Source organism: Acanthochromis polyacanthus, chromosome 7 (genome assembly GCF_021347895.1).
Source record: "Acanthochromis polyacanthus isolate Apoly-LR-REF ecotype Palm Island chromosome 7, KAUST_Apoly_ChrSc, whole genome shotgun sequence".
Lineage (NCBI taxonomy): Eukaryota > Metazoa > Chordata > Actinopteri > Pomacentridae > Acanthochromis > Acanthochromis polyacanthus.
In genome coordinates this window covers 14,257,534-14,284,729 of record NC_067119.1, presented here as the reverse complement: position 1 = coordinate 14,284,729, position 27,196 = coordinate 14,257,534, and the positions used below count along the sequence as shown (strand labels likewise).

The 27,196-nt window shown below is 40.1% G+C and overlaps 1 protein-coding gene across 2 annotated transcripts in view; it reads right to left on the bottom strand.

Moving 5' to 3' along the window:
• The window catches only part of LOC110949950 (dmX-like protein 1), a 56,841-nt gene that overhangs the window by 12,157 nt on the left and 17,488 nt on the right, over window positions 1-27,196 (bottom strand). Inside the window, exons 14-44 of one of the 2 annotated variants that reach the window (XM_022192293.2) lie at window positions 26,940-27,061; window positions 26,355-26,444; window positions 25,799-25,901; window positions 25,550-25,669; window positions 24,801-25,019; window positions 23,138-24,399; window positions 22,616-22,871; window positions 21,647-21,780; window positions 21,121-21,307; window positions 20,893-21,003; window positions 20,118-20,287; window positions 19,354-19,451; window positions 19,021-19,186; window positions 17,806-17,934; window positions 17,497-17,635; window positions 15,670-16,448; window positions 15,201-15,299; window positions 14,584-14,751; window positions 12,913-13,104; window positions 12,278-12,354; window positions 9,361-9,482; window positions 7,659-7,916; window positions 7,081-7,283; window positions 6,608-6,756; window positions 6,288-6,373; window positions 5,965-6,166; window positions 5,382-5,499; window positions 4,893-4,955; window positions 2,957-3,043; window positions 1,143-1,261; window positions 131-278 (exon numbers count right to left, since the gene is read on the bottom strand). In XM_022192293.2, the coding sequence (XP_022047985.2) occupies window positions 131-278; window positions 1,143-1,261; window positions 2,957-3,043; window positions 4,893-4,955; window positions 5,382-5,499; window positions 5,965-6,166; window positions 6,288-6,373; window positions 6,608-6,756; window positions 7,081-7,283; window positions 7,659-7,916; window positions 9,361-9,482; window positions 12,278-12,354; window positions 12,913-13,104; window positions 14,584-14,751; window positions 15,201-15,299; window positions 15,670-16,448; window positions 17,497-17,635; window positions 17,806-17,934; window positions 19,021-19,186; window positions 19,354-19,451; window positions 20,118-20,287; window positions 20,893-21,003; window positions 21,121-21,307; window positions 21,647-21,780; window positions 22,616-22,871; window positions 23,138-24,399; window positions 24,801-25,019; window positions 25,550-25,669; window positions 25,799-25,901; window positions 26,355-26,444; window positions 26,940-27,061 (6,176 nt within the window). The remainder of the gene's footprint in view (window positions 1-130; window positions 279-1,142; window positions 1,262-2,956; window positions 3,044-4,892; window positions 4,956-5,381; window positions 5,500-5,964; window positions 6,167-6,287; window positions 6,374-6,607; window positions 6,757-7,080; window positions 7,284-7,658; window positions 7,917-9,360; window positions 9,483-12,277; window positions 12,355-12,912; window positions 13,105-14,583; window positions 14,752-15,200; window positions 15,300-15,669; window positions 16,449-17,496; window positions 17,636-17,805; window positions 17,935-19,020; window positions 19,187-19,353; window positions 19,452-20,117; window positions 20,288-20,892; window positions 21,004-21,120; window positions 21,308-21,646; window positions 21,781-22,615; window positions 22,872-23,137; window positions 24,400-24,800; window positions 25,020-25,549; window positions 25,670-25,798; window positions 25,902-26,354; window positions 26,445-26,939; window positions 27,062-27,196) is intronic. The other variant, XM_051950562.1, reaches the window with a different exon arrangement.

The following is a 27,196-nucleotide window of genomic DNA, read 5'->3' as shown; positions in this document are numbered from 1 at the left end:
GAAGAAAGTGTACTTGACAAGGACAAAGCAAAGGTTCCTTATAAAGTATGTCATGGCCATAACCAGCATGTATCAGACTGGTCTTCTAGATTCCCACATTATCACAAACAAATTCAGGTTTAGAGCTTACCACAGCTGCGCCCCTGCCAGTCTGCATGCCTCCTAGCCACGGCACATTGATGGGTGTGCCAGGGCTGCTGTGGGTGTAAGGTGTGGTGCCGTGGAGGGTGGCAAAGTCATCTCGTGCATGAACCACCAGGAAGTCATCTCCACCAACGCTACAGACAGAAAAATAATACAGTACAAAATGTACAGGTACTTCAGATAATTATCAATTAAGGAGGCACCTGACTGGTCCAAAATTCATTTTACAGCAAGACAACAACCTCCAAACATACAGTCAGCGACACTATAAAAAATATCTTTAGCGACAAGGAGAACAAGCACCTCTGGAACAGCTGGCATGGCCTCCACAACACCCTGATCTCTACACCATGGAATGAATCTGCGAGTTCATGCGGAGACAACCTAAATTCACAGAACTGTGGCAATTTCTGGAAAATGGCTCAACAATCTCTCTACCAAGTGCTTTGAAAAGCACAAGTGCCAGTGCTGTCCTAAAGGCAAAGTGTGGTCACATCAAATATTGATTTGATTTAGTTTTTCTCTGTTTACCACATTTTTAATAAAGTGAACTGATAAAATTATTTCTGAAAGCATCCTCACTTTACATTTAGTGCATGTGACATTTGCACGATACACGAGAAAATATAGTTTATTTTAGCGACAGATCCGGGGCTGTTTAGCTTAGAGAGATTACTTGTGTTCTAAGTGGAGGGAAGATTATTGTCCTTAAAAAAGGAGAACAACCAAAGGAGAAATCATTTCTCTTAAAGAAGCAGCAATGCACAGATATACATGTAGATTGGGATACAAACACTGCAGAAGCATGTGCACCAGTCTCACAGCCATTAATAAACCAGTCACGTTGTCTCATGCCTACACTCAATTTAGCTCTGTTGTTATGGGGGTGAAAAGGTGAGTTGATGCTACTCTGCCAGTACTAACAGCCGTTAGTCGCAGCAACTACAGTGTGTATATGCAAACACACACATAAACACACACACAGATTGGTCTCTTACCCTTTGGCCTCAGCCTCATCATCATCGATCCATGTCAAGATCTGCGTTGCCAAGATGGAGGACACATCCAGCTCCTGAATGTCATGGGTGGAGGCCATGACTAAACAATTACGATTTGCCTGCAAGAAAGACAGAGGCATGAAGTGAGGAAAGGAAGAAGTGGAAGACAGTGAGGAGGAGTAACAAAGAAAGGAAGTTGAGTCTAAGGGATTTTGCAAAATTTGAAACATTAGACAGCCCACAAGAGACTTCTGTTTAGGGCTGGCCCGAATAGTGGTTTCTGGCCTCCGAATATTCGGGCCCTATTAAAGACGAATATCCGGATATTCGTTCCGCCCCGTAACGTCCGACGGGGGGGGCGGAGACGGCCCGAATATTCGGATCCGTTCGTCTCGTCTCCCGGGTCCACATTTTGCCCTCGTTTAGTCTTTAGTTAAACTAAAGAATTCCCAAACACCGGTCTTCAGCATCTTGTCTTGTGTTTATGCAACGAAGTGAGGCGTGACTTCAGAGTCGGCAGCCACCCGGCTATTCGGGTGGTGTTTACCAAAATTAATACCCGGATAGTGCCGTAGCGAACGAATATTTGGATATTCGGGTCCAGCCCTACTGTTGCGAGTTAATTTCTCCTAAAATCGACCTTTTTTTTTTTTGCTTTTATTGACGACCTGAGGAACCTTTCCTTTCATCACTGTTAAGGAGAGCTTAACTACAGATAAATAAACCACATTCAAATCAAGGCCATCACAGTCTGAACTGCTTCTTCTATCAAACAAAGACAACAAAGGCTCAACCACATCAAAGGGCCAGGATATCGGGTAAGAGTTGTGCTGTCGGTTGAAAGAATTACTTTATCTCTACCTCGAGAGATAGAGATAGATACATTTATTTATATATACACACATAATTATATTTGTCTTGAATTTGAAAGTGCCATGGTCAAAGGCAAGCTTTGACTTATTATTCATCATCTATTTATTTTTTATTTTTGCCTGAATTCACCACAGTTTGAAAATCCAAATCTAAATATGTTTATTGGGCTTATTACCATACACAGTTAAACTAAGACTTCTTAGAGCAGCATTAATTGATTTTTTTTGCCACTTTAGGACACACCACACTGATATGTTTGAGGATGAAATGCAAACACATAGAGCAACATGAGCATTTATTTTGTGTTTTTCACTGCTTATTAGCCTCACATTCAGTCTCCTTGTCACTGCTGTTTTTGATCAGTACCAACTCCTGTGGGAAATATCTACATCTTGGTCTATATCCTCTGAGGGTTCATCACTAAAAGCAACCTCTTTCATAAACTACACAGCTGTTGACCAACTGTTAATATAAAAATATTGATTAGAGCAGCTTTGAAATATTCTCAAAGAAAACATCTGAAGGCGGGATTCATCGCTGGGAGCGCATTTCTCAGTAAATGGGAAACTCCCACAAAAGGTTACATGACAAGTTAAATAAACTTAACAGATTTTTTGAAGCCGCTGCGCTTTTGTTTGGAGTTTTCCAGTAGACACAAATGTGGCTTGAATATTTTTGCATTGTGGAAATGTCTAATGATGTTTGTATCTCGATGTCTTTATAGTGAGAGAAAACTGCACAACCTTCCATAGTACTGATTTACTCTAGCATACTAAACAAACTGAATGACATTTATTGGATGAAAGAACAGTTTCTACATGATGATCAGATGAGTACTAGAAAGATAGACTGATAATCAATGAAGGTGACAGCTGGAGATGCACTGTTCTTATCTGTAGTATTTTGTGTTGTTAAGTGACATCTATGTAAAAGGCTTTTACTTTGTTGATGGCAAACGCTGTGATGATGTCAGATTCCTTGTGGATGATGCGTGCTTTTCCTCCAGGGCTGCCCAGATCTGACTCAGTCTGCAGAGAGGAGAAGAAACAAAAATTACCACCTCAGTAGTTGCAACTGAAACATTATTAAATGTTTCCTGCAGACAAATACATCAGCTATTTACAGTAACATTTCCTTTCATGCTACAGAACCAATGACCTGACAAGATCCATGAGACAGGGTAATTAAATTAAGCGTCTGTTTTTGCTGTAGGAGATATTCTTAAGGTTGCACACCGTTTTCCTCACTATATATTATAGTTTGTGTACTTTATGCATTTGTTTCTCGTTCCTTTAGGGAGATAGAAGACATGCGAGGTGCATCAGGCTACACTGTAAACCGCAGCAGCCAATATAACTGGGTTATTAGCATTAGACTGCATGAGCACAAAATCCCTAGAGTACAAGTGCACACTTTACCATACAGATCCTTTGGGATGCATGCAGCACTGTGGGCTATACTTTAGCTTTGCATATTGTATAGAGATGTTACATTTTGATGCCAAAGTAACTCAAAATGAGACAGGCATCCTTAAAGCATGAAATTCAATTAAAGTCTTCACTGAATTTATTCAAGAGGAAAAGACCATGTCTTTTTCTGTCAGATGGAATGAAGTAAAACTTGACTTGCAGAAATCTAAATATGGTGGGTTGCCATTTTCGCCGAGCACATAATCCCTGTAGGATGCAGATTCACTGCGACAGTGTTGGGCCCATTAATCAGAAGCTATTCAGCTTCATAGCTTGTCCTCCGAGAGCTCAGTTAATTAACACTGAGCCAAATGGAGTTGCCATAACGTGGCATCTTGTACACTGAGAGCCAGAAGATTAAGAAAACCTCTATGATGCTTCAGTGTACGGTGCAATTTAAGATTTATGGTTCACATTCACATGAATATTTAGACAGTTAAATGTAAGATTAATATCAAACTCTGACAGGAACATTCAGCGTTTGTGGCCTTAAAAAAACATGTACTGTATTCTGTCAAGATCAGAATTTTAACATTTACGATTAAATGTGACAGACCGCATTTACTACTCTACTGTAACAGGCAAATACAAGTCACACCATGTGCCTGTTCCAATATCTAACCAACAGTACATTTTGTACCATGTAAACTATAGTATGGTGATGTGAACTATGTTTCATAAGCTGTCATATCTGTACTTAGGACAATACTGTTTACTCATCGGCCTTGTCAAATCAAAAGCACTGCTGTTAAACACACATTTTGATGAACCTACTACAAAAGTTCTCTTATAAAAGGTTTTGTACTGCAGGCTGCAAAGCTTTAAGTTCACAGTGAAAAACTATTTTGTGTGATATTGACGCCATCTTTAGAGTGACGCTCTGGCCAATCAGACTGAAGTGTGCTGGTTAACTGTGGGATCAGTAAAACAGCTATGAAACCGCAGTGGCTTCCCTTACTGGCAATTAGAACCAAATCCATCTAGAAGGACTTTTCTCTCAGTCCCTACATGTGAGATTGCATTTCTTAATTCATCTTTCATTTACGAAAAATAGCACGTTAACAAGCAAATTGCATAGTTTGGCTTGCAAGACATTCAATTTTCAATTTAATTATGTGTGCCATGCTATGGGATCAGATTGCTATTTGAAAACAAAAATAAATAAATAAATCGTTTAAAAATACAATCTCATGAAGCATTTGGTGCTACCTTTTCACTTTTGACGTTTCAATCTGGCAAGTACAGCAAAAGATATTGAGGTTTGATACCCAGCCGATCCAACACCACAAGTAATACACAACACTAATGTATTGTGTATTATTTACACATTACAGTCTAATAATGTACTAATCAAGCTGATAAATTACTGTACTAATACAGCACAATAATTTATCTGTAGAGGCAGTACCTGATTGTTTCCTGTCTCGTCCATCCCTGAACATTTCATATTGTCAGTCTGGTCCTCAACCGACTTTAATGATTGGGGAAGCAGCACAGCATAGACACGCACACGCACGCATACGAAACACACAACAACAACAACAACAACCAGTGGTAATCCATGCAAACACACATAGAGACTGAATTATTGTGCTGTTAATAAAACAGTGTAATTATATGAATGAAAAATTAAATCATCAACATGCATAGAGGTAGCAATAATACATGTGGCTGGCATGCAGAACAAAAAAATAAGCACAAATGAGCCAACAGAGATGTAAAAGCAATAATGATGCAGTTTGCCTGCGGGTAAATACAGATGTCTTGTGAATTTCATCATAAATCAGTTAATGTGTTATTCAGTGACAATTAATGTTGAATGTTAATATCAAGTTGCTAGCAGTGAAATATGGAGATGCTACATGCAGCAGGTTGTCATGGTGTAAACGTCATGTACCTGATTTGTGCCCGGTTTCTTGGTAAAGATGTTTCTAATGAACGTCTCTTGCACTTCGTCCTGCTTGACCAAAAACTGCCATAAACGTTTCACTGGCAGCGCTGAGTGGTGGCTTGTCCTGAAAAGAACAGAAGATTTGCTCATTGTAAAACAAATGCCCATTAAATCAGTTGTTTCAGGTCTCTGAATTACAATGGAAAGCTGTTTTCATTCAGTGTTTAAAGTGTAATGTTTCATTTGGAAACTTTACATATCTGGAGCTCAAGGCAAGGCACATAGCTGTGGCTTCCCTACAGTACACTGTGTACTGCCCTCGAGGAATTCTACAGCGGTGAGTTTGCACAGGAATAAAACTGTGGTCTATGTGAATTTTTCTAAAACTATTTACTATCAAGGATGTGTTATACAGGTGCGAAGCAACATATGTGAAGGCCTGAAGCGATCTTGTAAAGGCAAAGGTAGTTGGTTTGTCTGGAAATACACAAACATCTTAACAGCTCTGGCTGAATAAACACTATAAGACAAAGAAACTGAACTTTTTACCAACACTTTCCCCTTTTTGTTTCTCAGCTTATGATGCTACCTGAATGGGGTGTTGGTGGGCTCAAACAGGGCTTTGTGTCTGAGCAGAGCAGGACCAGGTGTGGCCGTTTCATCATGGAGGTGAGTGGAAATGTATTTAGAAGGGGGGCCCCCGAAGATCTCCAGCCTTTTCTGCAGCACCTGCTCCCAGCGCTGCAGCGTCTTTAGCACAGCATGACAGAGAGGAGAGCCCACCGGCAGGTCTACATTAAAAAGAAGCAGGCAATAAGATTAGCCGGGACATGCACTGAAAAATAGGGCAGCACTTATCTACATCCTGGATGATGGTACATCAGAGGGTGTGTGATGTATTTTAGTGTTTACCTAATAGATCATATCCTGCCATTGGGTAAAAGGATTTGAGGTTGACCAACACCAGTTGAACCATGGCCAGACGCATCAAACACCAACTTAAAAGGGGAAAAAAAAAGCATTACAAATCAGATTACACTTCTAAAGCCACCTTTAAGAAACTGGGGACATCAAGGTGTGTTCAGACTGAAAGTGGAGCCAAATTTATAGGCAGCAAGTCAATGGAAAGACACAAACAGCTCTAAACACATTCAGGTCTAATAAAGGCAGCTGACTTGAGGTGAGGATGAGTCACTGTTGGCAGTAATATCTCCTCAGCGCAGTGTCATTACCTGTATGAATTGTGGTTTGAATGTTCTCTTTGCGGAGAGTTGGGGTCAAACACATCTTCATATTCATCGTCATCATCATCCTCATCTTGGCTGCCCAGGCTGTCCTCAGAGTCATATTCAATTCTGTTTTCTGATGGTGGCAATGGAGGCTAAAATGCAAAAGAACAGAACAAAAAAATCATTAAACCAGAGACACGCTGTTCTAACTTCAGAAAAACACCCAAAGGAAAATAAAAGCCCACATTTTTTTCCCACTTAAGTTTATTATGGAGCATTTTAGCAGATGTATGTAGTTAGATTGCCGAATTAATATAATTACATTGAGATCCAAATCTAATAATTCTATTATACATGAACCCAGAATATGCAACATTATCTCAACAAAAAACCTTCAGCCAAACAACAGAAGAATATATGAAGGGTCATGTTTTAACAGGGACTTTTCAGGGCGTGTTATTGATATTCTGGATTACCTTGGCGATAAAATAATCCCAAATGCTGAGCTCTGGAGGAACAAATCGTTCTTTAAAGATAGAGGTAGCTTCCTGTTCCACAACATGGCCATGCCTGGGACTGGCTGGACCGTCACGGTCTGTTCCAGACTCTTCTTTGGATCCACTACGTGATGACAGAAGCCTGAATCGTCTAGACTTCTTCTCCGAGCCGCTTGGTGAGACTGAAATGTTGATAAAGTGTTAAATTCTTCATTACAAGCCTACCTACTTGTGCATTTTCACATCATATGCAACATACAGTAAACCTGACATGTCCTGAAATATTAAAATACATTCCGAAGAATTATAAAAAGAATTGTTCTAAACGCTTACATTTTGTCAAACATACAGTTACAGCTGCAGTAAATCAGGTTTTCTCTGCTACCCATGACAGAGTGTGAGGCAAACAGCTTTCACACCAATAGGTTGATGGATTTCACTCTGACCTACAGACGGGAACCCAATTAATTTAGCAGGACTGATGTGATTTAGCTACTGGGTCACCTCCAAAAGAAAACCCCACTGTTGGGAAGCTACTAGCTACTTCAAACAACCACCTGGTGGGGGTGTTCTTGCTGGGCTGCAGGGTTTCTCGATGACAGGGGTCCGGGCGCCTCCTCCGAACACCGTCACCCACAGTTTGCTGTTCAGAGGGTGGGCCACGATGCGAAACAGCTCGTTGCTGGAGTGAGTGGCCATGCCGTGAACAAACAGACTGAGGAAGACAGCAGTCAGGATCTCACAGAGCAGCACAGCTAAGCCTGGCTGGCTCTCCTCACCTGCTGAGCTCAACAGACGAATGAGGGAGGCAATACCTGCAGAGAGGAAGAAGACGACAGAAAGACAGCAGGATTTGCAGAAGCACTCCAAGTATAGGTTTTACAAACACCCAGCACATAAAATTTCAAATACAAACAGAAGATGGCAACATTAAGCTTTTTGCATTTTAAGAAACAGGAAAGGAAAATACCATGAAGTCACTTGTAAAATAAAGTACAGATTTGCTTAAAGGATAAGTTTGGCAGCATTATTTTTTATTCTTGGCAATGCACCCCAAGATAAGATGAAGATGTGCAAAGAATTGGTCCCAATATTTGAAGCGCAGAATTAAGTCCAATAAGGCTTATTTTCTATACTACAGACCTTTCAAAAACCACATCAAGGAGCCACGCTGTTGCATAGAGTTGGATGTTTGCCATTTATGTTGAACTAATTTCACATATATCATCCTGCTGATGGAAACACTCGCCAGACGACCAAATGTTAATTCAATCTACTGCTTGAAAAATTGTAAAAACTACAGCGGAATGCAATTTAAGTGGCTTTTTTTTTTTAATCAAAATGCTCTTTGATTGCCTGATGTGCTGCCACAATCTCAATGACAAAAGTGTGTTGTAAGATATATATACTCATAGTACCAATAATATGTCATCAAGAATGCAGAGAGAAGTTTCTAAAAAAATGTGTTTTATCCCACTAACATTTAAACATATACACCAAGACACAAACCCACTCTTTATGGTTGACATGGGATCAAAGATGAAGGAGTTAGTTTTCATTTTTAAAGGGAAAAAAAAAAATCCACTTCCTCCTATTGAAATCAATTAGTTCATTAATTCCTCTCGCTGAGGCAGAGAATTGTTCTCTGTGCTGTTTTTGATGATTACGTAAAACTAAAAGACTGAACTTTATGAAACTTGAACAAGAGAAGAGACCATTAAAGTTGGATGTCAATTCAGAATTGAGAGATAAGACACTAGCTTTGGTAGGACTGCTTCTCCTAGTGCCCTTTAAGTTACCAAAGTTTTTTTAACAAACATATTTGTGCAACACATATCTGGTATCAGTTTGAATTTGATGTGTTAAAGAGCTAAAGATATTTCTGGAAAATAAAGAGTTTCCTCAGTATAAAGCAAACTGATGTAGAAAGGCGTTCCAAAATCAAATTGGATTATGTAATCCATATGGGGTAAGAATAAAGTTTCTGTTATGTGTACACGTTGTGAACACATTGATTAAGGAAAGTATACATCTACAGAATCAATCATACAAAAGCATAATAACATAATGAAACCATACATTTATGACAAGATTTTCAGCTTATATCTATAGTGGAAAAGACAGGGCTTAGAGCTTAATGTACATGTACTGAAGTTGACAAGTACATAGTGGGTTTTGATTTTTTGATGTCTAGAGAATGAAAGACATATGTTTCTTTCAAATTCAAACAAAAATACAGGTTTGCTGTGATTGATTTACCTGGCCACTGAGCAGGAGAAGTGTTGGGCTGAACAGACTCATCCATGCTGACAGTTCTGAGTGGCTGCTTCTGAGACAGCAAAACACTCTGATACACCGTCCCTGTGAAATGGTTCACATGGCTGTGGGAGAAAACAGACAAAAGAAATGGACCCCCCAGAGTCACTATGAAGGCACAGAGCAAAACATTTATATTAAACATGAAAAGCAGTGCTAAAAAGTGAAAATTTAAAAATTGGGTTAGGTGGTATAAATAGATAATATCAAAACGTTTTACTTTAAATGTTTTAAATTTGTTCTGAATTCTGGGATGTTGTTTGTAAGAAAGCGGCACCGCTGTCAAGCTCTGTTCTGCTGAGACATGAAATACTAATGGGCTGCAACTCAGGTTAGCTGTCTATCTATGCTGTTTGGTGATAGAGAAGAAATAACTCATGATGAAGAAAACATCAGTACTCAAGTTCTCACGTCAACTGTCTTTTCAACACATGCACCCAAAAAAACTTGGATGGTTGAAGAAGAATTTTTTAAAAATTTTTTACAGAGAATATGGAATGCTTGAGCCGCCAGGGAGTCTACTAAGTTTCTAACATCCAGTAAGTACTCTTTTAAGCTTCTGTGAAAAAAATCCAATTGCCTCCACATGAAAAAGAATTCAAAAGTCAAAGGGAATGTCTTTCAAAAGGAGGAGCAGCAGTCACTCTTCCTAACATATTTCTCACAACAAATTGAATCCATAAAGCCACACACACACACCACTGCACACATGCACTAGGGCTTCAGGGCATCATATGGATATACATGTTGACTGATTTCATAACATATTAAACAAATTAAGCTGACACTAATGTGATAACAGAGAGAAGAAAAAAAAAAGGGCACAAAATGAATTAAACTACTGTCAACTTAGGAACACTCAACCCCTGCAACCTAGATCCCGCAAAAAACTCTTTAAAAATTCACACAATTACACTCAGCCAGACACTCAAGAGGAAAAAGCAGAAGCAGCATTTCATCAAACCTCTGCTGCGACACACCAGGAGAGCTTATATCATAATTACCATAACAAAGACAGTGTTAAATTAGAAATAGCCTTTCTAATTTAGTTAGACTGTTCAACTCCCAGAAGTAAGTGATAGACAGCTGTGCAAGTGTGCATGAGTAAAGTATATGGTAGATAAGAAGATGCAAAACCAAGTGCTCGTTTAATCACATCACTTAGAGTTGTATAAGGTCTGAAATAGTTGCCCTGAAAGAATAATGAATGTTTTGTCACCTAGTTTTAAAAGAAAAATCCCCCCTTTTGACACTTAATATAACTGATCCCAGCAGTTCTTTAACTGGGGTCACAGCACTGTCGCTGAAGGTCCCAGTCTGGTGAAATGTGTTAATTTTTTTCTGTACATCTTCAAACAATCTGGCAGAATCATGACAGGAACTCACATAACAGCACAGTTACAAGCCAAATGGGTTATTAAAAAAAAAAAAAGAAAAGAAAAAAGAATCCCACACGCATTCAGTCATCCATCCAACTGGGTTGTTGTCAAAGTGAATGGGAGTTATGGTACATAAGAGTGTTAAATAAACAATGTCCTTCCCATCTGTCAAAATCAAAAATCTAATTAAGTATTTACAATAAGAATAGCAAACGGCACCGTTGGAGCTTTTATAATTCATACTCCACATGATCAAAACAGACAAGTGCCTGTCATACTTCTGGTTAGCAAACCTCCACATTTCTATTTCAATGCTTTAACCTTCTGACCCCAGAAAAAACACACTAGTGGGTTGGAAGACATGGCAAAGCTCCACCATTTATCATAGCAAGAAATGGGAAAAATGGGAAAAGCGGTAAATTTTGCAATAGTCTATAAAACTGTGTTACATGTCATTCTGTTGGTAAATGTAATCAAATGATTTTAGCAATACCACCTTATTCTACATATCAAAATAAATAATCATCATCAAAACAACAAACAAAGAAACATCACCTGCATTAACAAGATTCAGTAAAAATAAGCGACCAACAGACTTGTGACAAAGATTTAGGCTCTTTCTGCTTAACTGAGCTGAACTGCAAATACTTGAATAAATAGAAGAAAAGCATGGAAGCAAATTAAAATGCAAGTAGAAAAGTATGATTTATGATTTCTGGTAGTATAGCTTTGTTATAAGACATTTTTGAGCTTTTTTTTTTTTTTTTTAAACTTCCAGCTAAAGTTGTGCTGTTTACATGGAGGCGTAGGACTTTATATTGCAGTGAAAGAAGAGTTCACTTTCAACGAAATTGTGACTGTAGCAGCTGACGCCCTTGAGCTGCTTGGGATCAGAGGGTGAAACCACAACACTGTAGCGTTGAGCAAAACAGAAATAAAGCCTATGCTTAGATAACCTTGTGAAGTATTTTTTACTTTGGTATTAAATTTGTACTGTTTGACCTAAACTGTACAGTATGTGTGCATTCCCCTCTCATTATTACGTATACTTGGTTACCAGTAGTTCCTCATTATTTCTTTTGATTCTGCTCCAATAAACTGTAAAACTTTGTAACACTCCCACAGTACTGGAGGACACAACTTGACATAATTTGGCCAGCATTTTGTCCTTAATATTAAGCGCAGGAAAACAAAATCTGATTACTCCTAACAGAATAATCATCAATTTTTTGTGTGCAAGCAATGCTTGAAGACATTAAATCTGAAGAATTTTGCCAGGACAGATGTTGACCTGTGGATACCCACAATAAACTCGAACTTAAAAATGGATGCCTTGAAATTAGCTCAAGGTTACAGGTGTGCTCAGTTTCAGTATAAAGCTGCTGTTACTTTGGGGAATAGCCTCTGCAACAGGATAACTTAGAGGGTTAAAAGACAAAGGAATAGAAATAATTGTATTTAGCAAATACTGTGAAACTTACCTGTAGGTGTGTCCATCACACAGACACTGATATATACAGGCAGACAAGGAGGCAGCCAGGGTGTGCATCACATAGATCTGAAAACCATAATTAAAAGGATTAGCCTTAATGGTTTAATGAAGGTGCATGTTTTTCTTCTATATATATGATAGAGACTTCTTGTGGTGCCAGATTTGACAGCAATTCCATTCAGCTGCTTAAATTCTTTTGGCTTTACAGCAACAGAACTTGAACTTTGTTCACACTCACTTCACTAAACTGATATTTCTCAAGGAAGAGTAAAGCAAAGTTGAAAGGAGAGCGAATACTGGAGGTAAATGCATCTATCTGATACAAACATGACCTCTAACGAATGCTAATGCTTCTTAGCATCTTCAGGATGTTTAATTGGATAACTGTTTGTAGCACAATAACTGTAAAAATGAAATGTGAATGTCCGCAGTGCTGTCTAACACCAGCACATGTATGTACTGCGTTCTCTAAAAGTGTAGAATATTAACATATTTTATTGTGTCATTGAACACATCTCACAGTATTACAGCCTGGTCCAATAAAAATGCAATATATAACTCTTACCAACAAAACAAAGCTCAGTCTTTGCTGTTTGAAACAAAGAAAGAAAGAAACAGCCTCACCTCGTTGTTAACAACATCAGGATGTGGAGGAGAATCGAGTGCATTTATGGTCTGCAAGATGTCATGAGTCAGATTGGTCAGGTAGATGATGGGATTGGCCACCACTGTCTTTACGTTGGCTGTACAAGCCATGAGAAGAGGGATAGAGGTGGGGTGGGAACTGGACGTCACCACAGATTGGATGGAGTCATCCTGACAGCAGAAGTCAAAGAGAAACATTAAATGTCTACAGTATGTTAGCTAAAAAAAACAAAAAAAAACACATATCTAACTCAATGTGCATGCTGTACACATGATTATTATATAACACATCGAATTCAAACTCTCACATTCATTCACTGGGACATACATATGTATACACATAACCTAACCTCCTACAACAGTAAAAAAAATAAGAAAATGCATTCAACGTTCTCATTTTATTTTTAGAGGGTAAAAGAGAGCTCACAAAGAGAATGAGGAACTTAAGGGAGCTGCTTTGAACTTTTGAAACAGCAGCTTTTTCCTGAGCCATAATAAAGACAAGGTGAGCCAATTGCTGGGAATGTTATACATGATTTCTACATGCATTTTCCTGTGTATGTGTGGATGACAGTTAAAGAGCTAAAAAGAATGCCTCGTTTTCTGTGCATTTCCCAGATTCCTGAACATGACTCCGTGCGTGTCTGAATACCACAGTCTTATGTTCGTCACCCTTTATGAATCACATTCAGTTGTCACTAACCTGCTCAACTGATGCTCTACAGGCTGACTGAAGTCAAGACAAAAGGAAAAATACAAAAATTTCCTCGACAACAATGGAGAAATTTGACAACCATGGGACCAGAGTGGGGACAAAAGAAACTGCTTTTATACCAAAATCAAAGTAGGAGAGTAGAAAGGACTCCCAGTGCCCATCGACTGTGCTAACATTCAAGAGCGCTGTTCCCATGTCAGCTCATTGAGTTGTTTACCGCCTAAAATTTGACTCAACCTTCTAATAGTCAGCCTACGGCGAAACCTCCCTCCAGAGCTCGAAGAATCAGCACAACCTGTCAGCCCGATGCTGGAGGTGTACAGACAATCGCCGGCACACAATAACTCGGTCTGAGTGTGTGGGCGTGTGTATGTGTAACATGGGAATGTGGTTGCATTAACACAAGCCTTTCAGATAGCTTCATGTTCGTCTTTCATGCGTACTTTGCTGCTCATCTGCTCAGTGTGATCTGTTGAACAATATGGCAGCTCTTCCCACTGGAATAAATGTTTCTGCAGCTGATATTTCCTTCAGTTTTGTTTTTATCTTGTAATCTACATAATCACCAACAATTAACAAGCGTAATTTTTAGTTTGTGCAAGCAGGTACAATGAGTACTTTGGACAGAGAGTCAAGACACAGATATGACTGCCTGTCTTAATTCACCAATTAAAAATGAAATTACCAGAGCTATGCTTGTCTACACAAGGAGTCCAAATAACAGAAACAAATCTGACAAAATACGAGGCTGTAACTATAATCACTGACGTGTCTAAATGATTAAGTACTTGTTTCATCGCTGCCAACCTAAAAAATAATCATTTAGTATAGTTTGGCAAAAGCTGAAAACTCAGAGTAAACACATTGTCACCCAAAAATTCTCATGCTATGCCTGTCAGTGTCCTTTAGTGTGCTTCTGTGTATCTTTTAATTACCTGGTGAGACTCTTGAAGCAGCAATATGAGCTCCATGCGCACAGAAGCCAATCCTCCACCGTGGGAGCCGTGCAAGCTGCAGTAGCTCAGAAACATCCTCAGTAAGGGCTGGTTGCTCTGCAGCCAGTGTCTCCTGCTCTTCTGGCTGTCACCACGTGGGCTCCCAGGCTAAAAAATAAATAAATAAATACATAAATTTTGCACCAGTACTTATATAGACAAATCATGCAGCATCAGTGTAAATATGCCAACATTATCCAGCTGGCTAGTGTTCGAACAAAAGTCACCCAGTGGCATGTCAAACACAATCCCAAGCAATATTATTAACCAGTTTTAACAACAATAAGCCAAATACATGATTGATGATATCATTTTACTACATAGCTGGTGTATTGTGCAAGGGTTTGTACGATTAGGTGTGCAGCTGAAACTGAATCAATAGTTGAGAAAATACCAACATTTGAAGCCAAATGTCAGATACCCCCAACAACAAAAACAGAGCTCTGGCAAATAGAGATTCGAGGGAGAGTGGTGCAACACATTCACATTTTTACACCAGGCATCGTGCTGTTGTCTTATTTTTTTATTATAGCAAACAGCCAGCTTTCAACACCCACCTGTTCCTCCTCTACCAATCCAGAAACAGGGCCATCGCCCTGGACAGACAGCTCTGGCAGGCAAGGTTTATAGCTGCAGCAATGCTGGAGAGCCACCACCTAGGGAGTAAACAATTCTGTCTTAAAAACTGTATATTAAGAGGGAACTGAACAGTCATTCATGGAACACAAAGCAAAACATTTCATCAAGTAATTTACCTACTGTCTCAATTTCTTAAAAGAAAACAAGCTACACCATTGTGACGTTTATACGTACTGACACAGTGAACACAGAGAAACTGTTCAAACAATGAGCATGAAGACAGGAGAGTTGTGTGGGAATTACACAAGTTCTAAAAATTTTATTGGGTGAAATTAAGTGTGTAGTCAGACTAATCTCACAACATTAAGGAATACTAAAACTAAAGTTTAATTATACAATTTGAAATTTGATCTTCAAGTCCGTAACAGAGTTTTAATGGGTTCGTACCTCTCTTTCTAACCACTGGTAGAGCTGGTAACGTAGCTTCCCTCCTTCCAGTTCATACCCTGTAGACAGTGTTCGGAGCTCATTGGTCATAATCTTCAGGCAGGCAGTGAACTTCATCTGAGCCACCAAGATATCATCAGACGGTGTGATGAAATCATTGCTGTCTTCAGCGACCTCTCCTACAGCTGTCTCCGTTACCGCTGACATGGCCTCCTGCATGTCTTGGAACACACTGCTGTCTGCAGTTCTGCTGCTTTTACCATTTTTAGCTTCTTCTTCATCCTCATCATCATCATCTTTGTCGCTGTCCCACTTCAGCTCCAGGGGCTGATCTGGTAGTGTCAGTGACGGCTGGCTCCAATCAAAACTCAACACTGAATCGGACCGGCTGTTGAATAAGCTGTTCCCGTCAGACTCGTAGCCGTTCAGAGCCGGCTGAGACCAGTCTGGCTCTGATGCACTCCTACTCCCATCACTGAGCTCAGCAGCAATGCTTGTTTCCTCCTGGTCCGGGGGTTTTGAATGTTTGCGGACTTTGGGCATCTTGGAGAGGACTTCAAGTGCTAGCATGGGGCAGCCAGCATGCAGGTGTGCATATGCGGCTGTGAAAAATAGTCTTCTCTCATCCAGGCTTATGGAGTCAGCTCTGCGACCCTCAGCGGTCAGGCCAACCTTAGCCTTGTCTGAAGAGCCAAAATGCCGGCGAAGGAGAAGCGGGTGAGTGCGGAGATAGATGTAAAAGTTGAAAACCTCAGGGTTACATGTAGACACAAAAGGACCTGTCAAAAAGAAACGGGAAAAAAGTCTTTCATCTGTGTTGGTGACAAAAACAGACTAGTAGAAGAACCATTTCCAGCTTACTATAAGTCAGTGTTATGTTCTCTGTAAGCACACCGAGTACTCTGAGAACATCATTTATGAAACACATGTAGCACAGGGATGTTTACCTGGGACCGGTTTGGCACTTAAGGCAAAGTGAGGATGATATTAAGTTCACTTCTTCATCTATTCTTTAGGTGCGCTTTGTATATTTTCTTTAATTAAATGGAGTTCTGTGTTGAGCAAGCTGCAATTACTTGTGCAATTTCACTTCACTTTGGGGACCAAAAATAGTTGCAAAGCCTGAACAGTTTGTGAAAGCAGACGATTTGACCTCATAGTGTCACATTGCAATCTGCAGCACTTATCGTCTATCTCCTTGTTTTAATGTGCAAAGCTGTACATGATAGGCCTGCGAGTTTTAACATGTTATGGAAACTTTTAATGCACTAACATGGGGGCTGCTGTGGCTTAGGTGGCAGAGCGGGTTGTCCAATGATCAAACGGTTGGTGGTTTGATTCCCACTCTGTCCTAATCATGTGCTGTTGTGTCCTTTGGCAAGACACTTTACCCGCCTTGCCTCCAGTGCTGCTCTCACACTGGTGTATGAATGCGTGTGAATGTTGGTGGTGGTCGGAGGGGCGGATTGGCAGCCACGCTTCTGTCAGTCTGCCCCAGGGTGAGAATGTGTGAGTGAATGAATAATGGATGCATTGTGAAGCGCTCTGAGTGCCCAGAAAAGCGCGATATAAATCTAATCCATTATTATTAATAATACAAAGTATTGCTTGATTAACATGAAAAATACCATGTCAGTACACAAAGCCAGAACATGTGTGAAATAACCCGTTATATTTCCTTGCGGACTCTCATAATTTAGTACAAAAAAATGCAAAAATTAGTCTGAAACCGTGAACTCAGGGGTAATGGATACATAGGTCATAAATTTATTTTTAAAAAATTTGTAGGTAAATAGCAGTGCAAACCACCAGTACTAGTTGACCTACCACTGTCACATTTGCTCTCAGTGGGCCGAGATCTGCTGCTGTTAGACGGCTGCTCGAGGAGAGCGTCCAAGGCTCTGCTGTAGTCTTCCAAGACCCAATGAGCCATGCTCCTCAGAAATGGGTCCTGGTGGGCTGGAATCTAAAGTAAACAGAGAATGACAACAGCTGCAGCTCATTCTGAGTTCTCCCAAGCATTTATCAAATTGATGAATTCATACAATTGGATAATTTGATCAAATAAATTGATCATAAACAGCAACAGGATGACATTTCAAGTCTGCAATATACACAGAAACAAACTCTGTGCACCTGTTTGTCGTGTCCCAAAACATGTCTCTGAAGGATCTTTTTGTAGGTGGATGCTGTCTCAAACTCAGACTCATACAATCTGGAGATCACCAGGGCCAGCTGGAGGTCCTGCATTTTCTCTAAACACACCTGGAAAAGGAAATAAAGCATTCACACTCAGTTCTGCTTCTTGGACAGGACTGAAGTGGATAAGAGAAGACACAAGCTAACAAATAATGTTTATTTTGGATGCACAGTGATCCAGTAGGACATCCTCATCTGCAGTCGTAGCTTTCTTGTTTTTCATCTGTTCAAAGGGGAAGAACCAAAAACGAAAAAAAAATAAAATCCTGTGCTCACAGCAAAAAGAAGGTTGATAGTTGACGTTGTTATGGTTTCTCCCAAATGGTAAGGTGTGAGGTGCATTTCAATGAGACTACCTCCCAGCCAGAGAGGCTGCACAAAGTCAGTGAGAGCCCTTTGCCTGGCTGATGCTCATTTCCATAAACTGCTTAGAGAAGTCCCAGTTACTCATGCAGATGAAATAATGTGACTTGCTGCTCTGGGGAGTTTCTAAGCAGACATAACCTTGATAAATAAAAAGTTAATCAAGATGACCAGAAATAGCCCCACTGATATGGAGAGCAGTACATTTTTGCGGCTTAATTTAACCCGGGGAGTAGGCAACCTTTCTAACAACCATGCATAACAAATGCAGGTTTACACATGAAATTAGGAATTCAGTAGTGTCCCTTTTTACTAAGCTTTAATAGGAGTGTGGTGATGCTGGATTATGAATGTGATAACAGGCAAATAAAAAAACAAATCTTTTCATAAAAAGGTGGAATGACAGCAGCACCCACAAGTCAACTGCTAACATTACTAATTCATAAGTGTGCTGTACTAAACGCTCTTGACAAAGACCCCACTGTGGGAATGTATTGTACTGTTTTAATAATGAAAAGAATGCACACAATAGGAATACTGGTGGAGCGTTCCGTTTCTGTGAATGTGGTTTCTCTGCTTCTTGCGATAGCATTTAACACTGCCCTTGACTTTGAAATGCTAGAAAAAAATTACAATGTCACACACAGCTGGCAAATAAGAAGCACTTGAGTTAACTCATACTGAAAGCAAGGTTTCTAACTTAGGTTTATCCGACTGGGAAGTGCCTGTGCAATTGAAGGAACAAGTGCTTCTTGGAAACATAGTGTGTCATGTCTGTTTTCCACTTGCCTCCACAGCATCCTTAAGGGAACCGGCTAGAAGGAAGAATGCTGCAGAATGCTGGAACCGCTGCTTTCCCAGCAGAGAGAAAGCATTTTTCAAAGCTGCTTTCCTCCACCGATCCTCGCTGAAGTTGTTGCGGAAAAACTCTGTCATTTTCGCATTCTTCTGAGACCTGGAGACGAAGACATTACAGATTGAAAACAGCTATATAGATGTCAGTGATCCTCAGTAATCTGACAGAACTGATCTCAGTTAGGATAGAGGTACATACTGTGATGATTGTTCGTGTATGTGTGCGAGTTTGTATTTTATATGCAAAATCATGTCAGTTCTGCCTACCTGTACAATCCCCAAACCACTGCCTTCTTTTTCAGTGCAAGGTAAAATATAGCTGCATCCAGGGGATCATTGCTTCTCTGAAAAGATGCCTTGGCAACCTGACAAAATAGAAGGGAAAAAACACATATAGCTAACACCTCCATCTCCTCAGGCTCTACAGTGTTATATACAATACAAGCTGTATCTTCATGGGTCATTTCAGGGACCAACTCATATTTTGTTATACTGCTGTATTTCAGAGCCACTTTAACAAAACTCCACTTAATTTTGAAATTGAATAGTCAATATTGAGCACACAGAGCTAACAAAAACGGCCAACCTTCAAAGCCTTTAAGTGTAGAATTTTTAAGTGCATCTTTAAAACTAGTCTGCATGAGTTGTGTTTAAAGAAAGAGGAGACAATCCTGATGGAAATTGGTTCAGTCTGTGTGTTGTTCAGTGTGTAAACAGTCAAAAAAGTTCACATTTATAAGACTTTCAAATAAGCTATAAGTAAAAGATGAGAGGAAAAAAATGTCCAACTTTTAAAATGTAGAAAAGAACTTCATATTAATTACTAGACTGTGCCTCTTAAAAAAATGCATTTGACACTGAAACGAAGACTATAACATCTGATATGAATACAAACTGAGCACTAAAGTAACCAAGAGAAATACCTCCATTTATACACTAATTTGCTATTAATTGCTTGATCAGTGTTTTACATGTCAGTTGAGACAACTGAAATGATAAAGACGACTATGTAATGTCATTAGCTGACTCACCTTCTCAATGCACCTGCGCAGCTTGTTGGTGCTGCGCAGCCACCAGCCCACTCCCATGGAGCGCAGCTCAGGCCAGGTGGGTTCTCCCTTCTGTAGGGCAGGCAGCATGTTCAGCAGTTCCTCCTCGGCTTCAGAGTGGAAGGCCCAGGCATAATGACATGTTGACAGGCCTACCGAGAGGAAAAACAGAACATGGATGTTTCACAATTAGAATTTTATTGTTTGGTTATCAGCACAACAAAAGAAAATTGACTTAACAGGCTGACTAAGACATCAGCTTGACTGAGTGAATACAGGTACAAAAAGGAATAAATAGTCAAAGACGTGAGTTTTCTCAGACAGCTTTAGTGTTGTGCTGCTGCCCAATGAGGAGTTCTATGGGAACAGTCACAGCTTGCTTGGAGGCAACTTTACTGCAGTAGTTAAGGATGACAAATAGACTTTGGCTTGTTCACTTATCTTACTGAGACTTTTGCAGTCAAGAATTTACAACTGAGACCATCAATAACCTCCTCTCTTTCTAGCTTTAGGAATCTCTAAAGTCACTGCCCTGATACCTCGGCAGGCACTGGAGCATTTTCTGAAAGAAATTGGCACCTGGCACTTTATTCAGCAAGCTACAAAACTTATATTAAAACTTTCCACATCAAATACTTAGTGTGATATTTTTAAAGGGCATTTAACTTAGCATTTAACAGAATTCTACCTGCTGCATGCATATCTGCGCCAGCTATTAAATGCCCAAAATAGAAAAACTGTTTCAAAACTGCTATACCTTGCCGTAGCAGCTGTACTCGGTGTGCTGGAGGCAGGGAGGTAGAGAGGAAGGTATGGAGTCTGACAGCCAGCAGGAACTTCAAACCACACTCATCCAGTGTCTCTCCACCTGGTAAACGAATGATAATAGATAATGGTGTACAATGAAATGCTTATGTACTAAGTTTTTCTGTTTCTTTAACTAACCTATACTGTACTGTATATTGTTTGTATTTCAGTGCAGTACCTTTGCTCTTGCCCTGGCAGTCCTTGAGGTCTGTGCTTGTGGTAGCAATCGTGTCTGCGAGCGCCATGAGTGACATCTGCTCCATACGAGTTAAACCTGGCAAACTGGAGTGGAGGAGGTGGCTGGACAGAACCTGGGCATGTTCTGGACCAAAGTCTGTAGGACTATACTGGGACAGGTCTATAACCTACAGGCAGGGATCAAAAGAGAGTAGTTTGATTTAATTTATAGGACATCACAGGCAGGAATGTTTAAACGTACAAAGCAGCATGGATAGTTTTAACCTACACGGCAGGCATGATAATGGATGTGCATATCAACTATAAAAACTTTCTTCATATATCAATATTTAATGCCATAGCTAGGGCCACCATTAGTTTTAACTGGTCTATAAAAATAATCCTGATATGTTAAACTATGTAAGTCTTAGCATCACGCTAGTACACCAAAAGAGCCCAAAATGCTTCTGATCGTGCTCATTTTTCATAATTCTCTTGCAACCACGTACAAGCTAACAGAAACTGACCTTATTCCCCGTTTCCTCTTGATCACTGTCCAGGGGGTCCAGGTCGACCATGTTGGGTGTATGAAAGAGCTCATCATAAGCATCAGTATGGCTGGAACCATGCCCACTGTCTCCACTCACGCTGCTCACTTTATCTGTACGGAGGTGCAGGACAGAACTAAATTACACAAGACACATAATTTCATCAAGGCCTGGAGACACGTTCCCTCCTGCTGAGGAGACAGCAGACTGAATTAAAATATCAAAGAGCAAGATTTTTTTTTTTTATTGCTGTGCGCATGTTTCTGCTTTCATTCTTCACATTTTACATCCACAGACACACAAGTGGGAAAAGCATAGCAAGAAGAGTGGGTTATTATTCTCACTTCCTTGCACCATAAAGCAGGGTGACAACTGCTGTTCCATTTTAAATACTGCTTCTCTGGATTTGTTTGTGTAACTGCTTAAAATTATACCTGGGGAACATTCTAGACGGTTGTCAGAGTTAAAATCAAATTACAATCTACTTCATTTCTACCATATTTCAGCAAAAGCGGTGTAGCTCTTGCTTTAAGTGCAGAATTGGTATTACCTGCAGATACACGGTCATAAATCAGAAAGTGAAAATGCAAAATGCCAGATTAATAAAAATGATTTAAAAAAAACAAAAACAAATAGTAACAAAAACTCCCAATTTGATGGCATTGTAGTCATGCTGCAGAACACATTTCTCCCAAGAACAATAGTAATAATTCTATAATAAATCTTGAGTGCATTTCAATGGAGTCTGTTAAAAAAATGTTTTTGTTGGATTCAAATTTCTGCACATGAAGATATTTTTTTCCAGTCAAAGTTTAGACTTTCATAATATGGTTATATTTTCAGTACTTTTCTTTACTCAATCGATAAACACTACAAAAAGATTACTATCATCTTATTTGTATTTACTACTGAATCTGTTTTCTGTCAAACTTCATTTTCTATGCTCACCAGGATTTGGTGTATCCTGATCAGCTGCCAGAAGGGCGTACAGAGGCAGGGGAGGGACTGAGCTTATCTCTGTGTAGTCAGGGCTGGAGCTCTCCGTTTTGCTGAACATCTTCCGGTCCCTGGCTGTGCTGCCTCCAGCACTGATGGTTCGAGAGCGCACACGTTTCTCTGGATTGGTGGTAGTGTCTTTAAGTGCCACGATTTCTCCAGCAATGCATTTCACCAGGTGGGAGAGAATAGCTTTGGCACGGTGAACCTTAAGACAAACAATGTCACATAGAGATAACTGATGTAAGTCAATGTGTATTTCTTGTTTTGTTAAGCAACTAAATGAATGCTGATTTTCTGTCAGATTTCATTGCTCCTAAATGTATTAATCTGCTTTACCCCAGACTTCTAAGAATTAGTGACAAACTGACTTGTCATCACCTGTTCAGTGAACTTAAATAAGGAAACAATAATCAAATGAAGAGATGAATTAAATGCAGTATAAACATTCATTGAGTCATTTATTCTTTTTACCTTCCCTAGGTCCATAAGCTCCAGTAACTGTACAGGATGGTATTGGGGTAGAGTGGGGAAGAGTTGGTGAGCTGCTTCAAAAAGCCCAGAGTCCTCCATCTCTACAGGCAGGTCATAAGCTGTTCTCTTCCCGCTGAGTTTCTGAGCCAGGCTCATCATTGATCTTGTCAGGGCCTTTTTGGGAGGGGCCAGAAAAGGCGTGGGGGCTGCAGGGCTGAGACCCTCCTCCTGGCACTGTCTGACTGCTGAGACGATGGAGGAAATGCTGCTGCTGATGTCTGTGTCCTGGGCAACTGTGACATTAGGTTTGGCTGGTGCTGGGGGCTGCCACTGAGAGTAGACGTGCATTTCACAGTCCATGCCAACCACCAAGATTCCATCCCGTACCCAGGACAGTGAGACTGGGATTGGTAATGAGCCTTCAACAGAGGAGACCAGATTGACCGATCGAAGCAGAACCAGACGAGACAAGCTTTGGTCTCTGGTGGCATCAGAAGACAGACCCAGTTCTGGAGGTTTCCCAGCTAGACGGCCATACATATAAATCTTTGTCCCAATGCCAATGGTCAGGACATGTGACCCATCCTCTTGGGAAACCCAGTCCAAGTGAACCAGGCTCTTACTAGTAGAACCAAGGCAGTTCTCATTAGGTATTGAGAAGTCCATGCTTGGAATATTGTCATGTCCAGGCATATAATTGCTAATAGCATAGTTAGCTGTTGGATCTGTGCTGTCCAAGACTATGGTCTGCTCTAGAATCCACTGTGAACCACCAGTCGACTCACACTGGAAGATGCCAATGTGGACCAGTGGTTCCCTAGTGTTTGCTGGGTTTGGGCTTAGAATGAGATTTGGGCTGTGCTCTACAGTGAGGGTTGGGGTTGGATGGACGTTGGTGGTGGTGTAGTGTACGAAGGGAGAGGATGCCAATTTAGGTGAAGTCAGCAGTCCATGAGAGGGCAGGCGAGGTGTTGAGTTCAGAGGTGTGTTCGGTATCTGCCTGTAGGCAACGGCAATCCGTCCAGTGTGACAGCAGCTCACCTCTACAGGGAGACCAGGGACACTGACTGCACTGCTGCTGGGAAATCTCTCCTCCACCAGGAGAGGCCACTCCTCCCACTGGTACACCAAGTTGTTCAAACTGGAGGGCTCTGGTGTCTCAACATTACACCTGAAGAAGCGCACCTTTCCATCAGAACAGGAAGTAGCCAGGAGGTAAGGCACACGGCCGGCTGGCAGAGAACATGACGAGCTCAAGTGATCTAATAAAAGAAGAGAGAAGACGCCATTAGGCCAAGCACTTTTTCCTTCATTACGTCTCTTCTAAAATGTAAAGCAAATTTCTGTGAAAAGATGTTTGTTTTTAAAGTTTAGAAAATTACAGCTGAAGTCTTTATTCATGAAAAAGTTGAAAAACGTTCTCCACACTTTCTAACAATAAAAAAAAATCCAATAATTTTTTAGACAAGCAGCCTTTTCTTTGCCAATAAGGGAATATCAAAAGATTATTTGAGTTAGTGTTTTCAATCATTTGCTAACCATTTCATTAAAAATTAAGCTAAAGTGGCACCATAACAGCTGAACTTTAGTCTATGTGAGCAGCAGTGAATGTCTCATCTCACAACCAGATGTAAAGTATACAAATGACCTCATGGTCCTTCACCTGCTGACGGAGTGACACTGATGGCTTCCACCCCTTCTGGAAGAGCCATCTCTTGGCTGTACAGCCTGTGTGTTGTGAGGCTGAGGCGACAGGCGCTCTGCAGATTGGAAGTGCAGGATTTACTCTTCTGAGATATTGGAGAGCTGAGTGAGTCAAAGATAAACTGGGAGCTGTTCACAGGACAATCTGTGGTGCTGTTCTTCTTTGTCTGGGTTTCTTCTGTGAACACAAAAACAGAATGAAATGGACCATTTTTGGTCAAAGCCACTCCATACTAGTCATTTTTACTTTATGACAGACTGCATTAAAATCATTACTCGTAGGATCCATTAATAATGTTTGCAGTAACTGTACTACTATCTGCTTAGAATGAGGCTAGAAAGTGCATAGTGACACTAGGGACCATATTCAGTGATTTCAGATACTGTTAATCAGTCCAAGACACATTAACAACTGAACATTTGCTAAGAAGAAATAAATAGACTTGGAGCATAAGTGTCTCAGCATCAGTGTAGATTTATGTAAATCATAAAATGGAAATGAGTGATGGATGTCAAAAATGCTTAAAAATAACATTTCATAACTTAACAGCAGAGTTATTGCTCACTTATTGACTAATTAAATACAGTTTTGTCAGGCTTCCAGTTTTTGTGTCATTGTTTGGGGGCAAAACTGTCCTGTCATTTATTTATTTTCCAGAGAATTAAACAGGATGATAGAAAACCTCTCTATTTGTCCAAAGTACCCACCCATGGTGACGGGTCGAGCAGCAAGTTGGAGATGCCACATGTGGAGAACTGAGCGACCCGTTGGGGTTAATTCTACCACCACCAGAAAAAAACGCGCTGAGAAAGCTGGCTCACTGGAGGCTGCAGGGAATCACACAAAGAATATTAATAAACTGTTTCACTTGCAAGAGTGCAAAAGGGTTTTATTAAACCTTTACAATATCATCATGTTAAAGTGCAGAATCACAGTAACAAAAGAAATATTTATACCATTATGAGGAGAACCAGGAGTTTCTTGTGCATTCTCTGTTCTCTCACTGCCAAGGATCAGATCCTCCTCAAACACATGCAGGAGCTGGGTCTCTTTCCCCTGCTGTAGAGAGCAACAGCCACAATTATCAAACTAAATCTGGTGGAGAGGCTGAAAAACATGTTACATCAACAGTGGCGTGTATATGCAGACGCACTGACGCAGACACAAGCTGTGTTATTGTTACATACACATATAAACTTGTGCACGCTCACACACAAACTGCCTGAGGGGATGAGGGTGGATTTGCTCTGCACCCATTTTTGTTTTTTCACGGTTGACCTTTCACAGAGACTCAAAAGTCTACTGCAGAACATTTCATGCTATAAATGGTCTAGAATTCAACTATGGCTTTAAAAAAATATTACAGAAATACATTTTATTTCAGGTGAAAAGTTTCAAAGACTTTGATCATCTCGTCTAACAGCAGAGAGACATTGTCAGAGAGCAAGATCAAGTGGAATTTATCTGGCATGCGAATACAATCCAGGTCTCTTGGGCTTCACGTATACTTACAAAGTCAGTGATGGCATCCAGCTCAATAATACATCCTGGTTTTGCCGTAGACTGCTGACTGATTATGTTGAACACCTCCCCAACAGACTTCTAAAGTGAAACAAACATTAAAAGAAACAATGAACTGTCTTGATACACTGACACATTAACATCACAGTTTAAATACATAGTAAAATGCCAAATACTCTATTCCCTTTGAATGTCCAAAACATTACAGTATCATGAGACCTGTTATTGACAAATAACATGATATGGTATCATAAATTAGCTGTTTATATGCAATGCATGAATGATATTTTTAAAAAAAATGTTTATAATTAATTAATAATAGCAATTCAAATTAATTGAATTACTTTTTTTCTGTGCTGTTTAACAAATTACTGCCACTTGATTCATTGTCATTGTTATTTATTTGTGCTCTTATACATATTTCTTCTAGCAGGTCATCATTAATGACAATGAAGTGGCAGATTGACAAACATTTCACGGATTCCATACCAGTTAGGTGAGAAATGCAATGTTGGTACTGGTGTGGATTAAACAAATGTTGATATACTTGTTGGAGAAACCGGTTTGATGACTTACTGATATCTCAGGATTGGAGAGCTCACTCAAGAGCTTCTTAGCTTCAATCACAGCCTGATAGAGTCTGAGTGACAGACCGTCACTTGCCACAAAGCAGGCACTGGGAGAGTTGCAGTACGCACCTAAAGAGGGGAAGAAATCCAGCTGCCATTAAACAGAGATCCAGTGAATTTACTAAACACTCCTGCTATAAAGTCAGCAAATATCCAGGGTTACCGTTATAAACTCAGAGGCTATATACACATTCTGTTAGAGGG